Source organism: Drosophila takahashii, chromosome 2R (assembly GCF_030179915.1).
Source record: "Drosophila takahashii strain IR98-3 E-12201 chromosome 2R, DtakHiC1v2, whole genome shotgun sequence".
In the NCBI taxonomy this organism is placed as follows: Eukaryota; Metazoa; Arthropoda; class Insecta; order Diptera; family Drosophilidae; genus Drosophila; species Drosophila takahashii.
Genome location: NC_091679.1, coordinates 32960320 through 32976403, shown reverse-complemented (window position 1 = coordinate 32976403; position 16084 = coordinate 32960320). Strand labels below are relative to the sequence as shown.

Genomic DNA, 16084 nt, shown 5'->3' with positions numbered 1-16084 from the left:
CTATATCATATAGCTGCCATAGGAACGATCGGAAAATTAATGGAAAAGTAATAGGAAATAAATTCTAGCTTCTTTGGTTTTTATTGTATTATCTTCTACTCTAGGATATGACTCTTTTTAAATATTTCCGAATTTCAATTTTAATTTAATCAAAATCGGACGACTATATCATATAGCTGCCATAGGAACGATCGAAAAATTAATGAGAAATATTAGAAAATTGAACATTTTTGCGATTTGTTAATTAATAGGAATGATCTGCAAGGGTATATAAGCTTCGGCTGGCCGAAGCTAGCTTCCTTTCTTGTTTTCTTCTAAAATTGGTTTATATTTAAGCACACAAAATGGGTTGAGGCCAAAGCACTTTGTTCAATATCCCTGGTCGGTTACACAATCTCACTTACATAGATTTTCCAAACTCTTTGCTTTAACCATTGTCACATTTCATTACGCGCCAGTTGCGATAAGCCCGCAAAAAGTTGTATCCCCTGCCGAGCGGCTTCTATGCCAGAAAGAATAAATAAAAATTCAGGCAAGATAATAAAAAACGGCAGGGACAGCGAAAAATGTGGCAGCAAAAAGTACAATATATCGCAAAGGAGGAACACAGGGGGCGGATGCGAAATTGGAACTGGGCCCATTGCACCAACACAATTGCGAACACACGCACACACAGTGAATCGACCACGCCCACCACCCACCAGCACACACACACAAACTCCCGCCTCGGGCGATGCGTTTCGGTTTTAGCCCAAGGCCAGATTTCAATTAAAATTTATTGTTTGTGCCAAAGCGAAAGCGAAATAAATTGAAATATAATAATAAATTGAAATGCGAGATTTATTTTTAAATGGCGCCCAACGCAATAGTTTTTCTTCGCCCCACACTCATCAGAAACACTCGGTTTTCAACAGTTACTAAATACTCGCCACTCAATAGACCCTTTGCCATGTGTATACATATATTCGTGGGAGAAATCGCTTTACAGCCCAACACTTCATCCGGGAACTCTTCTCAATAAACTGAAAAGGGGAAAAGGGGCGATCCACCACGGCCACTGAACATTAATAAAAGCACAAAAAACAACACAAAAAAAGAGGAAAAACGAAAACAACTTGTTCCACACATGAGCTGCCCTGAAAGCAGCCTGGAAATATAAATAGCCAAAGTGAAACTTTCAAAGGGATTCCCCTCCCTCACAATCGCTGGCTTTTCACCTGCCCAACTGCATTTTTTACCCGCCCCCTCGCCGCCTGTCATTTTGATTTCAATGAGTTTCCATCCGAAAATGGCATCGCTTCGGTTTCACTTTACACGTTTGTGTTAAAAGCCCTAATTACACTCTCAGCAGCTATCCACCTACCTACAACCACCCGCCGCCCACACATCTTGGCCCACATGTGTCTAGTTGGCAAATTTGACACTTTTCTCATAATTTTGTATGGCTGGCAAACAACTATGATGCAGAGAAAAAAAAACGGGATATAGATATGGTTTCTTAAAGAAATTTTAGAGAATCTCTACTTCCATTTAATCTACCAAAAATAATACTATTTTTTGGAAAATTAACTTTATTTTTATAATATTTACTCCAATTTTTCAATACCTTTTTTTACAGTAGTGAAAAATGTATTTAATTAGATAACGTTTTTTTACAAACACCTAAATGCTTAAGATGGTAATAAGAAAATATCAAAAGGCAAAATATCTTTTTTATCAAAGTTTTTAAATATGAAATTTTATTCACCATTTTTTACCTTTTTTCTTTCCGGTGTACTTGAGCCGAGAGTGTCCTGTGCTCCTGTGGTTTTTGTTGCTATTGTGGTGGGGACACAGCAGCTGCAGCCATGGGAGTGTGTTGCCTGTTTGTGTTGGCCAGAGTTTTGCAATTAGCCCCAGAGCCTGACAATTGATGGCAGGCGGAGGATGAGCACTCCGGTGCTCCCTGGAAAGCCATACAAGCATAGATTGCCTGTCCCCAATTAGTTGTCGACAAGCCATTTCTCCCCGCACATACATATTGTTTGATTTGACTTTTATGGTTTATAATTGGTTTTTAATGTGGTCGGCAATTAGCAGCCAGCAGTGGGAACTAGAGGATCTTAAAGATTTAATCCGCCCCATATTGCAATTTTATATCCTTCAGTGGCCGCCATAAAGTTGTCTCCATAAAATCGCTTGATTTATGCTCAGCCATTGAGAAGTGACACGAAGAACATATTAAATGCAATAAATTCACTTAGCGGCAGCATGGGCAAAAAAAAAAAAGGAAACACATATATACACTCAGAAAAACTCACTGACACGTAAACGACGCCTGATATAAATGCAATTTCTCTTCATGACAATATTTTCCCGGCGAGCATGCTTCAAATAAAGAAGTCAAGAGCTGCGGAATGAGGCGGGAAAATGGGTGTTTGGCTGGGAAAATGGTAGGAGAAACGGGCAAGGGGTTGTGGAAAGTAAGGTAGGTGGGTTGTGCACAGCCCTTAATGGAATTGTTGCCTCCTCTTCGCAATTATCGGTGCATGAAAAGGAAAGTGCAGCGGCGCGATAATAAAGAACAACAGTAACATCAGCAGGAAAGTCATATGCCAGCACTTTCCCACAGAATCGTTGAGTTGCAGTGGGCGGAACGAAGGGCGTACAAAGTCCCATATCGATTTAATTAATTTTTCTTTCCCTTAAAGTCTGAAGGATTGAATGGCTGACTGACTGATTGCAGTATGTACGAACATGCAGGCTGTTGTAGGGTATTATGTTTCATGGGGTCACCTACTTTCAGGTGTCAAAGTGCCTGAAGTGGTTTACAAAACAGAGTGGCCAGAAAGTCGGAAAATATATTAAACCAAACACTCACTGAAAATGCGGATAACATATTTATGCATTTTCTCTCTAAAATTTATATTATAATCACCGCACTTGTTGTCCGCTAACGATTTTAATTAAATATTTAATAGTCTAATATGTAATTTCATCATCATTCTTTCATTTTACTCGCCTTTTCTCTTTTATAAATGGCGTGTTTATAGCTATTTTAGATCTTTGTTAGATTAAAGTGCAGACCCCACTCGAAGCTACTGCCCTTTATACACACATGTGTTTAAGTTAGAGCAAACAAGAATAGAGACCAGTCACGGTATTAATAATCAATTCCAACCTCAATCAATCAGCAAGCGCTCATTGACAGCTCCAGGAATTTCTCCTCGAACCCACGATAATCCCCCTTATCCGTATCCCTCCTTTTGGTTGTTCCTTTCCAAACCTCATTAGCCACCGCATTTTTATTGTGAGTCAGCAGCGAGTCGTTCGCACGTGTCTCGCGCAGTTGTCGCCTGGTTTTCCATCCATGGCATGCCTAACAACCATAGAGGGGCGAATTCCGGAACAGGGGCGTCGAGGGGTTAAGCAAGGCTAAGGAGTGTCTTTATTATTGGCCTACTTTACCTGGCCACCCGCCGCGAAAATGTCCATAATTGACAGTCGGACAGAAATGCGCTGGAAATTACGAAGGGAAGTAAGCGAATGCTCAATCACAGTGAATTTATTTGATTGCTCAATAGGTAAATTGAATGGTATTTATATACATTTTCCATGGCATATTGCCGCATTTCTTCTTATTTCTTAACGGAATATTTTCTAAAATACTCAAGCATTATTGGAATACTATAAGGAATATTTAGTTGGCCAATTAATTTGGAAAATATTTACGGCCCATTTAGGCCACCAATCTTAACTAGAAATTCCCATTTGAAGGCTATGATAGAGTCGTAAAAAAGATTAATTTTTACAGCCAATTACTCAAACCTTAAACATCAGTCTAACATGGACTTTCAGCGGGTCTCCTTCCCAACCTGCGCCCCAGGGATTGTGCAACTCTTTATCGATTCGACCGAAACCATTTAGATGTGTCCGCTCATCAAGGCCTGGCGGCCATTAAATATAAATTCGACAGGCACTCGGCCATCTGCAGTTGACCCAAAAAGCCACTCGACTGGGGACCTGTGCCAGGAGGCCCAAAAACTAAAACTCACAAATCATTGAGCGGTTCGAAGTGCAGGCGGTGGTTATCGGCGATGAGTGATGGGGAAATTGCATCTGCATTCGGTGCAGGACGAAAGTCTGGTTCATTAATAATGCAGCCGGCATATGGGGCTTCATTTACCCGAGCGGAGCGCCATTCGCCCTTCCGGCTGGCCACACCAACTTCCACTTCCACATCCACTTCCCGAACTTCCCCAACTTCCGCCGCTCGTTAGGCGATGGCTCGTGAAGTGAGCTCCGACGTTCATTGCACATTATGGCCCATGTCCTGTATGGCTTCTGTTGCTCCTTTCGAGTCCTGTTTTTTCCCTTCTTTTTATTCCAGTCCTTGCATAATTACAGGCGGCGGCTGCAACCCAAGTTAATAAACAATTTGCACTCCATGGAGGGAAGGCGCCTACTTGGCAGCGTATTATTCATTAATTACTTTTTAATTGCACTGGCAATAGCTCAACTTCGAGCCCAATTTTGTTTCGCTTTTTTCGCTCTGTCCTCGGAGCGTATACTTGATATTTCGCTTGGTATACATATATTTCGGGTGTTTCTTTCTAAGGTTTCCCCTTGCGTCATAGGCGTATCCACTTTGCATGTCCCTTTGGCTCGGCAGGGTGTTTTTTTCGGAGGGTTTGGGCCAACTAAATTAAATTACTTGCCTTTTAGAGCGATTGTCATGATGAGTCACGGCTAAATGTGTGCAAATTGAGCCTCCTCTGGTGCCGCCTTTTTTGCTACTTTTTTTTCGGCTATGACGAGGGTTCTGCTGATTGTCGCGTTGCTACCTGAATTTTCAATGATGTTTCACGAGTGGAGAAAATGCAGCTTTAAAAGTTTAAAAAGTGAAAGAGAAAAGTTTATCTTAGCTTCCCTCTCAAATGGCCAATTAAAAGTTAGCTTTAATAATTTTCCCAGCTTGTTATAGCCTGATTATCTTTTCTATAAAAACTAAAGCTAAGAAGTGGAATTCTTTATAAAATCTTTTCTTTGACACTTCTCTAAAAACTTCGGCGTAAATTCAGTTTTAGTTAGCCACTATAACGCCGTCTGCAAAGTCATAGTTGAAAGTCCTTTGGAGCATCTTTTCCAATTTCCTTTTTATCAAAAGATACCCACTTTCAACTATTTATACTTAAGGATATTTATTTAAACGGCTTACAAGCGCCCTGATTACGTGCTAGAAATACTTAAGAGGAAGATCACAAGAACTGTTGCCCACGAGTGCAACATGGGGCTGAATAGCTATAGCTGCCCACATAAATCTCAACCGATGTCGGAGGACGCCCTTGGGAGTGGGGGATGGTAAATCACCCCACGCCGCAACTCGGTAAATTCCATCACGTCAGTGAGAACCTGTCAATGTTGTTGCTCAGCGCGTTGTTGTCCTCGTCCTCGTTGTCCTCGCCGGCTTCTGCTCCCTGCTCCCTTTGGCCCAAAACCCAGCGACTGACAGATGTCTGTCTGGTGGCATTAGGTGGCAATTTGTAGGCAATGGGCAGCCGAGGAGCCAGCGAGACAATTGCCTTCGGCCGGCTGCTCCTTCCAAATGGCTTGGCATCGTTCGTATCCAGAAAGAATTTGCCACGAATCCTGTAAGCAGGGTTATCAGATGGATTTGCAGAGATTCAGCGATTGAGCCAACTCACCTGGGATCCGCCCCCATGCCCATGAAGGCGGGCCCGTTTCCTGGCTCCCGACAGATGCCGAACATTTCGGAGGGCTCGCAACGCTGGGCGGGAAATCCTCGGGGCTGGGCCACACTCTCCACAAAGTACTCCCAAGCACGCTGGTGACTGCAGCCGACTGCAAGGGAAATTTAAATTGTAGATTTGTGATTGGAAAATATATTTTTTACATAAAAAAGTCTACTATTATAAATCTATGTCTCTGGCATCAGGCGGTGCTTTTTAAAAATATAATTCCAACTAAATTAAAGTAAATGTTAAGTAAATCTATTAAAAAATAAAAATAATAATAATAAATATAAACAATATCTTTTCGGATTAAACGGAGGCTCAATTTTAATTTAATTTTTGTTATAAAACGCAATCATTTTGGAAACGTACTTAAATCCTATGTCGTATTTTTTTACAAAAATGTTGTAGTTATATCAATCAAAGAAAGTTTAACACCAATCAACACCAAAAGTCCATGATTAAATTACGAAGTTATATATTTGAATATGAGTGGGTATTTTCTTTCAATATCAATCTCAGCAAGTGCTCACCAATTATTCCCAGCCAGTTATTGGCGATATTCTGCTTGGCGCAGCCCGGCTGCAGGGGTCGTCCCCCATTCGGATAGAAGTCCGCATGACCCATGGCCGCCGGGTTGCCCAGCAGTCCTCCGTCCGTGTGGATGACGTCCACGAATCTGGCATCGCTGGGACTCAGGCGGCGGTTGGAGCTGTTGCCCTCGAAAAGGGGCAGGGCCGGATCGAGGGCCGTTATCCTGGGCAGCTTGATGCCCCACTCCTGCAGCTGTTTGCCAGCGAATCCGGCCACCTCGGCGCCCAGGCTAAAGCCAATCAAGTGGATGTACTTCGCTGGATAGCCCTTGTCCACCAGGAAACGCAGGAACCTGGCCAAATAGCGGGCCGTCACCGGCAGATTCTCGACGGCATTCGAGTACCAGGGCACCGCTGTCATCGCGCTCCAGTCGATGAGGATGACATTGTAGTTGCCCCGCCTCAGAAATGCTGCCAGCGGAAATGAGCGGTCAGGGTGGCTTTTTGACAAAAAAAAAGGAAGTCCTTCATCCCAACTCACCATCCTTTAGCTCCTGGCTGCTCTGCCTTTCGCCGGTGGCCGATTCCGAGAAGCCGTGCAGATAGATGGCCAGCGGGTAATTGAAATTGAAATTGCTCTGCGCCAGCCGGGCATCGTCGCTCAGGTGGAGCAGTTGGGCGGAATTGCGGTTCCGGCTGCAAAAAGGTGGGCCCAATTTTTGATGGCCCCTCAATATGCATGAGCTGGGATCGAAAGGTGGGTCGCCGTTGGCTTACCTGGTGTACAGCATGAACTTTATGTCCTCACGCTCCTTAATCGCACAGCAAGTGGAGCAGGATCCGCGCGGAGCGGCACTGTAGAAAATGGGCGAGCCAGCTGGGCAATAAAAATATGTATTTCGAAACAGGAATTTAATTTATGCAAGAATCAGGAAAGTAAGTGATTGTTTCTTAAATTAAAAGTAATTTTATTGAGGAAAAAAGAAATGAAACCTGAAGCATTAATATTTTCTAACCGAAATTTGATTAATATCTAAGTAAAACATATAAATCACCAATTAATTAAATGTTTGCCAACAAAACGTTGGACATTAAATAACTTCTTACCACATCCGCACAAACTTTGGTCGGAAATCGAAATTTGTCAAGTGGCAAACACGAGCGAATTTATTTAGAGCTTGGAATACAAAACTAATTGATTCATTAGCTTCATTAACTGGCTGGCAACGCGTCGAAATGCCAGGTAGCCATAACCATAACATAACAATAACTATAACCAGCCGTAATAACAGCGACCAAAATCCAAACAAAAACAGTGGCAAAGAAAACGAAACTGAAACTGGCCCAACGAAGAACGACTTGGCCGTGAACTTGAGGGGAGTTAAATGAAATCAAGTGGAATGGTATGTGGCTGTGGTATATGGTATATGGTATATGGGCAACGAATGTACAAGTGGCAGTAGCAGTAGCGGTAGCCCCAAAGACAGCACGTGACGCATACGCCGCGTGTTACGTAGCGGAGGCAAATAAAAACAAGTTTTCATTTCCATCAGGTTTCCGAAGTTCACACGGCCAAGATTTTAATCGGAGTGATGGGTGGGTGGGTGAGTGGGTTGGTTGGAGAGGCAGCACCACTGTCAGTGGGTCAACCACATTCGGATGTCAATGTGGATGGCTTTTTTCGCTCTTTTTGTTTTGCTACACATTTTTATCGGCCGCTGCGAATGCATACGGATAATACACTTGATTAGATGCCAAGTAACAATGACGTTGACCTTAGCCAATGCCGGACTCATTTGCAATTCTGTCCACTTATCACCTTCCGTTTTGTTGGCGGAAAAAATACTATATCAACTTTTAAATGGTCTACTGAGAGTATATTCATTTTTATTGGATCACAGAAATGTCACCTTCTTTAATCTCAAAATAAATCTTTACTTTTAAATAAACAAATTTTAGATCATTAACAATAAAGATCCGATAGACTGAACCGATATCACCACTTCAATAGATTTTATTTAAATTTATTTATTTAAGGACGGTTAAGAATATTTAACAGAAAAAGGGAAAATATTTATTCAGTTCAGCTTTAGTATTAAAACTTCTAACAACAATTGAACTAAAACCATTTAAAATTGCTATCTAAACAATTCACTAATTAAGAGATAAACTGCAAGTTAGAGTATTTCAACTTCGTTTTCCGCAATCTTTTTATGGCTTTAACCATACTCCAAATATTATGTATGTAGCTTAAATATCTTTTATTTATGTAAATATGCTGGCTGCGTTAATTTTTTGCTGCAGAGCGGAAGAGTTTGTCGCGCTTTTCGTGAGGAATGTTCCGTGGTTGTTGCTGGAATTGCCATTTAATATTTTTTCTCGTATTCTTTGTTTTGCTTGGCTCGGCTTTGTTTCCACGTTGTTTTGCGACGTCATGCCGTGCATTTAATTTGTATTTCTTTTTTTTAATTATCGCTCTGCCAGCTTTAATTTAAATGTACGTGCGGCTAGCAGTTAATTAGCGGCTTCAAGCCATGGCGATTGTTATGGTTGCACTAAGAACTTTACGGGTACCGGCTTTATGCTTCTAGCCGAGTGATTCCCCGACTGACATTGAAATCGGTGTGAATTACGCCATTAAGAATGTCGTAAAGTGCGGCGCGTAATGATCTATATGAGTGGTGTAAGGAGATTGGAAGATAAAGAGGGGACTTCACAGTGATATGCGATACGTTGATGATTTGTTTGGCCAGCAAATATCTCTTTTGTTCCCACCCCCAATTTTTCTGGGCAGCCTTCCTTCACGGCTCACTGGCCATCTCAGCTGACTTACCCCAAGACAAATATCGCCGATGGTCAACAATTGAATCTTTTGAGTGCGCGTATCAACAAAGACGTCAGCCTGTTTGGTTTACAAGCCATTCCGCCTTGAACTTATGTGCATAGTGACGCCCCAACCGCCCACTTGGGACACGATTTTCCAGCTGACATTGAGTCAGAATCAATGCTAATGGATGCCACTTTCCGTTTTGGCCTCAGTTTTCAATCGCGATGTCTCAACTCACCCAGCAGAAATGTAAATACGTTGCATAATGTCGAGGTGGCCGGCAACACCATGGCAAATATAATAAATTAGTTTAAATATTGGCTCAAGTTCTGCGGTGATTTGCGTTCAATGAACCGCCGTTTTGGGCGTGCTATTCCAATTCACTTTCGTACGCGAAAATCAACATTCAAATCGGTTTCCGCATTTGTTTTATGTTGTTACTATTGCTGTTTGGCCAAAACAAATCACGATTGCGATCGATAAAGAAAACGCTCTGTTCTCGACGAGCTGCGAATACTGACTGAACGATCGGAACTCCCGATCCGTCGAGCTAGACTCTCTGCCTCAGTCGACGTCGCTGCCGGCGACGCTGGCAATCTGATAAAACAGAATTTGCGAGGCCCTAAAACGAAAGACTCAGGCAACAAACTAAAGCGCGTCGTCTGTAAGCTATATTGCGTTCCGTATTTAAATGAATCAATCAGGCATGCAGAAGAGAGAACGGCTGGGGTCGTAAAATAGTTATCAGTTTCCTGATTGTCGCGCGTCCAACACTACACACCGACCCACCACCACCCACTCCATGCCGGGCATTCGAAATGAGCACCAGCCCACCCAAGTGATCTGTGGCGGGGAAAAGGCAATCGAAAAGTTCAGCCGGATCCATCTGACAGGCGGCTCACCTTGACCAGATGCGACTTTCCGTTTCGATTCACTTATCGCCCCTCGATCGGATCGAACATCCACATCCGACAGCCATAAAGGGGCCGGCACATCTTGAGCAAAAACAAATCGTTATAAATCGTTAGTATAAGCAATCAAGAATATGCCGTTAAATGTTTACCAAGTAAACTTCTGTAAGCATTATTTTGCATTATTTGTTGTTCTAAAAACAATCCCAATTTAAGATAAACGACTGATTTATGCTTTAGAAGTGAGAGGAGACCCTTGGGTTCGTTTTATTTCTGACCAATCCTTTGTGAGTCGGAACTCTTAAGTCTGGTCAGGTCAATTAGCATGGCGCTGATATGTCCATTAATCACACAAAATATAAGCAAAGGAGAAAAGAAGAAAAATAAAAAACTAAGGGCATTTTAACTTCGGTCCAAAGATATCTGAAATACTTTTGTAGCGGGCGTACGATTTCGCGGCTTTTCGCGCTCTCGTCCCAGCTATCGATAAATGCATCACAGTCAGTGGCAGCTAAAGGGGTTTTATAATATTTAATTAAATAGAATTTATTTTTAAAATTTATAACCGATTTATGTTTCTCGAGGTAAGCTAAGATATTGATTTTAAATGAAACTACCAAAGTTTAAAATGAAAATACCCCTCCGATTTTATTTCAGCCATTACCATAGTCGCCAAATCAATCTCCACTCAACCAGAGAACCCTCAGCTGTTTACAAAGACAGTAAGAGATAATTGCATAAAGATTCTTTGGACATTTGTGGTTGCCAATCGAACACTTGATTGATTTGCCGCTGCTTGCATAAGCCACAAAACACCAATTAAATGTATACCTTGCATATGGGCACTTCCAAAATGTCGCTCGGGACATTTGCACACCTTTAAAGTTGAAAAAAAATTGTAAAACAATGGATTTTAATTTTAATTATGGGCTTTTCTTTTCACTCTTCCCAAGCTCTATTTTTGGTAAAAATCTTGATTTTGTACCACTTTTAGTTTTTAAGATATCGGTAAAAAACTGCCGTATTCGCTCGGGACAAAAATAGAAGTGGATTTCGGGGAAGTTTATACAACACCAGAAATTAGCGAATTCTGATGGAATATTTGAATGCGATTTTTTTTAGAATGTTGTTTAAACATGTCGCTGTGAAATGCTTTTGGTTTCACTCAAAAATTCTTTGCCGTTTTTTTTTTATGCAGTTTCAACCACATTCGCTCGGGACATGTCGCTCGGGACATTTTTTCCGACTGTTTTGTAAAGCGGATTTCTTTACCTCTATCTCTCAATTGCTGGATGTTTTGCTTTTAACTTAATAGTTTAGCATGTGAATGAATCATTCAGTACAGAAAAATGTCACATATTAGCATTCCTATAGGATAAATTTACAACAGAACACAGGTCCAAAAAATAACAAAAAAATAGCCAAAAACTGATTTTTGCGTATATTGGTGGGGTTTGTCATAAAAATAATCAAACTATACTCCAAATTTGTAGTTAAGCTCAGTATCCAACTAATTAGAAACTAATATCGGGGCAAAATCATGTGGAAATATGTTTTATTCAAGTTTTAAGGTTTTTGGCTTGGTGGACTTTTTTTTGGAAGTGCCCATATACGTAATTAAACCGCAGAAACCTTCGCTGGCGAACAATTTGCACGACTTTCAAAGTGACATTGAGGAACCATCAAGTGCAAGGGCTTGGGCTTCAACTCAAAACCACATAGTCAAGGAAATCCATAGACAATGTAGGTATTCCAAGTTCTAAATCAAGAACAAATTCAACAGGGGTAGTAACACTTAAAGTTCTGCGAAAAAAGAAAATGGAAATATATAATGCGATAAAGAAATCTTTACAACTTCCTCAAGCCTTGCCAAGTTAATGGCTCGCAAATAATAAATACAATTGGTTTTGCAACAAAGGGAGCAGTACCCAAAAATAGCCATATTAACTATTAATAGCTTAATACGATCGTTAACCAGTTCATTCAATCAGCGCTTAAAAAGCTGCTGAATCACAAAATTAATTAATGGTCAACAATGGGGCAGTTCTTATAAATGGAAAGATTCGAAATCAATAGCAAGTATCATATGTTCAACGATCTGCCAGTCTGAGGTCGAACACCCAAACTGACCTCAGAAGGCGTCTATGCAGATATTAAGATTAATATTTTGAGATACAAACATGCCCAGATACAAAGCAAAAAATAGTTCAGCTCATCATAAATTTGCATAATCACTCGTTGATTCGAAAGGAAATCAGACCGTTAGGCAATGCGTAGATTGCAATCGATGGCTAATTTAGCATTTTACAAATTTCATCTTTATAGCTCAAAGTGTCGGCTGCGAAAGATACTTTGTCTGATCTTTATGGACATGTCAAACCGCTTCTGGCAAAGGCCTTGAACGGTTGCTTCCATAATTTACAGCTAAGTAGCTGTAAATTTAGTTGTTGTCATCACAATAGGCCAAGTTTATAATTTTTCGAAACAGGCTTGGGCAAGGGACTTTCATTAGGGCAGGTGAATACGGACAAAGTTGCTTAAATTAAATTCAGAGCTCATTATTTAAATTAACCGTTTCTAATAATAATCATATGTGATTTTCTTAAAATTAATTAAGAACTCATCAATTACCTAAAAGTGGTTTCGAACTAATTTCAATACTCCATGGGACAACACCGCGGTGTATAATTATATTTTGGATACATTTGAAAAAAATTTGATTGCCTGTCAATTATAGGAAGAAAAACTTTAAGAATCTGTTATTTTAAAATAGTAGAATAGAGTGAGAAGCACTGTTAAAACAAAGTTTTAAGAATTAACGCACACCCGATTTTTGAAAATTTTGTGACTGCTATCGACCGGTTTAAAAAAATGCTAAGCTTGACCGTATCTTTAGCACTTAAACTTTGTAACCAAATTTCTTGTGTTTGTATTTTGTTTTTTATCACGTACTAAAATGTAATTTCCTAAGCCATATTTGTTTAATGACAAATACTTTAAGTAGGACTTCTGCGAGAGTATCTTAATCACCATCAGCTCTTAGACAATTAAAACAAAAGAAGTGAATGTTCTTTTATAACTGGCAGCACAATTAAGTTTTAATAATCCGTTATCATCACTTGCCAGTTTAAATCAGCAGCTGCTAAAAATATTTTTATGCATCAAAATTTACTTAATGCAGTTGGATGTTTTCACTACTTATTCTTTACTACCAAAAAAAGTAATTTCCTTGCTATAAGCTTCTAGGAAAAATGCGAAAATGTGTGATAATGAGCTTATCATCTTAAACACTGTGGGGCTTTAACCATCTTATCTTATTTAATGCTCCTAGCAGCAATTTTTTTGTTTTACACAGCTTTTAACTGAATTACATGTATACTTTATGGCTGAAAATTTGAAAGAAATCTTTAAAAACATTCCTAGACTATTTAAGGGCTGACTAGATTTAATATCTACCAATTTTATTTGCAGGACAAACTGCTGAGCAAACTGGAGGAGGAGAGCGAGCCGGATCCGCCCACCTCGCAGGAGGATGAGTGCGTGATCTGCATCAATGCCCGGGCCACCATGCAGACCTCTCCGTGTGGCCACCGCGTCGTCTGCCGCCGATGCTTTGTGAAGACGATCCAGAGTGCGGTGGCCCAGCGGCTGCTGCCCCTGCGCTGCGTCATCTGCCGGGCGCGGGTGAACCGGCTCACCTCGTCCTCGGGCACCTGGCGCATCCAGGAGTCGGCCAGCAGCTACTCGATGGGCGCCAAGAGCTGGTCCTCGGCCGGAGTGGCCGCCGGCGGGGTGGTGCCCTCGGCCAGCTCCTACTCGATGAACGACGCGCACAGCGGACACCACTCGTTCCACCAGCCCACGTTGCACAAGTCGGCGGTGGGGCGCCACCATTACACGCCCCGCGGATCGACGCCCCATGCGCGGGTCTCCCAGTCGGACAGCCTGTACTCGATGAGCTCGACGGGATCGGCGGCCTCGTCGGCCTCCGGCTACTCGCACTACTCCAAGACGTCTTCCATATCGAGCAACGGTCCCTGCTCACCGGCCCTGCCGCCCGTGGCTTCCAGCTCCAATCACCTGGCCCCTCCCTCGCCCACCACCCACCATCACGCCCACGGTCTGGCCTCGCCCACGCCCTCGGGATCCTCCGGCAGCTCCCTGTCACCGCGGGAAAACGGATCGTCGCACTCGCATTCGCATTCGCATGGTGGTGGCTGCCCGATTGGTTGCTCCGGTGCCGTGCCAAGGAAGCCGCTGCACACGCTGCAAAACAGCTGCTCCACTCCCGTTTCCGGCTCATCCTCCAGCGGAAGTGGAAACGGAGTGGGGGCCAGTGGAATGATGACGCCAACGCACACGTATCCGGGTCGAAGGCACGTGAAGAACCGGCTGATGGACATTCAGAACCGCCTGCCGCCCATCAAGGAGTTCCGCAGTCCGGCCAAGGTTCCGCATCCCTCACCCGTGCACGTCAGCAATCCCCGATTTCGGTGAGTGGAACTCAGGTTTATGGAGTATATATAGTAATCCAATCCATTCCTTGCAGCTACTCCACTTACACAAAGTCCAGCGCCCATGAACTGGCTCCATTGCTGCGGGAGAACGGAGGCTCTCCGCCGCCACGTCGCCCCAGTCCGATGAACATCCAGCTGAGCTGCTCCGCACTGGCCCCGCCCCCCTTGAAGGCGGGCGGGGCAAAGATCTGCCCGCTGACCTCGAAGAACTCGCTGCCCAAAAACGCTTACGTGATGCCCAAGGACAAGAAGCCGCCAGCTTCGGTTCCGCAGGGGAAAACCACTGGTACTGCCTCCTCCTCTTCAAGGAGCTCAACTCCGCAAGGAGCCGGATGCTCGAGGGCCTCGGCAGGATGCGCTGCCTCGAACTCGGGATCAACTGGCTCTGGATCGGCTAGCAATCCCAAGCCCAGTTCAAGCTCTTCCAGTCGCAGTTTTCCGCTCTTCTCCGCCGCCAGCAATCAGAGTGAGTTTTGTATTAACTTTTAGATTTGAGATTGATATAAAAATATAATATTAAAAAATAACTTAAGAAAGATAATATAAATTTTATATATTATTAAAATATCAAAGAAATAGTTCACTTTAGCTTATAACCTGCCTAATAATTCGACACCTTTTCTATTCCAGGAGAGAAGGCTGACAATAAGAAGAACGAGTCCGTTGAGCGCAAGAAAAAGGAGGAAAAGCTCAAGCTGAAGGCTGAGAAGGAAGCCAGAAAGGTGGGTGAAAGTGCAGGGAATTCGGTGAGGCCCGGCTTTCTCTTTGTTTGGAAGATGCATTGTTTTCCCCGCGGAACCCCTGAACCAGGCTGTGCATATTTGTATTGTTTGTAATTGGCCTCGTTCCGTTTTTCCTCCTTTTTTGTTGCCAACTGTTTTGGAAAAGTTTTTCATTAATCGCAGGCGAAGGGACTTCGGAAAGTGGGTGGGAAATGCTGAAGCTTTTGTGCCGGCAGAGCATAAATTTCCAAACTTATGAGCACGGGTGGCTCATAAAGCGCAAGCAATTCCGATTTTCTTGCTTATGATTTCAGCTGCATGCAAAGCAAGTTATTCATTTTGCATTTTCCCCTTTGCAGGAGGAGAAGCGACTGGCCAAGGAGGAGGAGCGTCTGGCCAAGCTGCATGCCAAGGAGGAGAAGAAACGGGGCAAGAAGGAGGCCAAGGAGCTGCTGTTGGCCAACGATGGGAACAGCAAGAAGTGAAGTGACGTCAAGACAAGTGAAGTGAAGTAAAGGAACCCAATTAGCCAGCGAAAGCGCATATTTCCAGTTGCAATTCTAGCCCTAAGACCATCACCAAGTACCCGTGCCTCGAGTACCCGTACTATATCAGAACAGATCGGATCGTATCGAATCAGATCCCCAACTCACACACCTCAACACCCCCACATGAAACGAGCTTGATTGTATTCTAGGATAATAATTTGTCAGTTAGCCATTAATCGTTTCTATAAGTTTCGTACAGAACTGGAAAGGAGCAGAGCCAAATATTATAAAATGAATTTCTTAGAAAAACAGGAACATCGCCATAACATTTTTTTTTCATCTTTAGATCTTAAA

At 42.6% G+C, this 16084-nt stretch overlaps 2 protein-coding genes across 5 annotated transcripts in view; one reads left to right on the top strand and one right to left on the bottom strand.

Annotated features, from left to right (window-relative positions):
* The window catches only part of LOC108060679 (uncharacterized), a 26144-nt gene extending 10060 nt beyond the window's left edge, over positions 1–16084 (top strand). For all 4 annotated transcript variants that reach the window (XM_017146477.3, XM_017146479.3, XM_017146476.3 and 1 more), the window contains exons 3-6: positions 13475–14496; positions 14553–14986; positions 15151–15242; positions 15602–16084. In XM_017146477.3, the coding sequence (XP_017001966.3) occupies positions 13475–14496; positions 14553–14986; positions 15151–15242; positions 15602–15727 (1674 nt within the window). In that variant the 3' untranslated portion in view covers positions 15728–16084. The remainder of the gene's footprint in view (positions 1–13474; positions 14497–14552; positions 14987–15150; positions 15243–15601) is intronic.
* On the bottom strand, positions 5171–9598 carry LOC108060680 (pancreatic lipase-related protein 2). Its single transcript, XM_017146483.3, has 6 exons — positions 9331–9598; positions 7043–7142; positions 6807–6961; positions 6266–6736; positions 5685–5841; positions 5171–5628 (listed from the first exon to the last, which is right to left on the bottom strand). The coding sequence occupies exons 1-6, from the start codon at positions 9380–9382 to the stop codon at positions 5376–5378; spliced, it is 1188 nt and encodes a 395-aa protein (XP_017001972.2). The 5' UTR covers positions 9383–9598; the 3' UTR covers positions 5171–5375.

Bases quoted from the DNA above. Each gene is read 5' to 3' on its own strand.
- LOC108060680 (XM_017146483.3), bottom strand. From the start codon at position 9,382: ATGGTGTTGCCGGCCACCTCGACATTATGCAACGTATTTACATTTCTG. The intron at 6,962-7,042 runs GTAAGCCAACGG...ACCTTTTTGCAG, and splicing joins AAGTTCATGCTGTACACCAG to CCGGAACCGCAATTCCGCCC. The intron at 5,629-5,684 runs GTGAGTTGGCTC...CCCTGCTTACAG, and splicing joins GGCATGGGGGCGGATCCCAG to GATTCGTGGCAAATTCTTTC.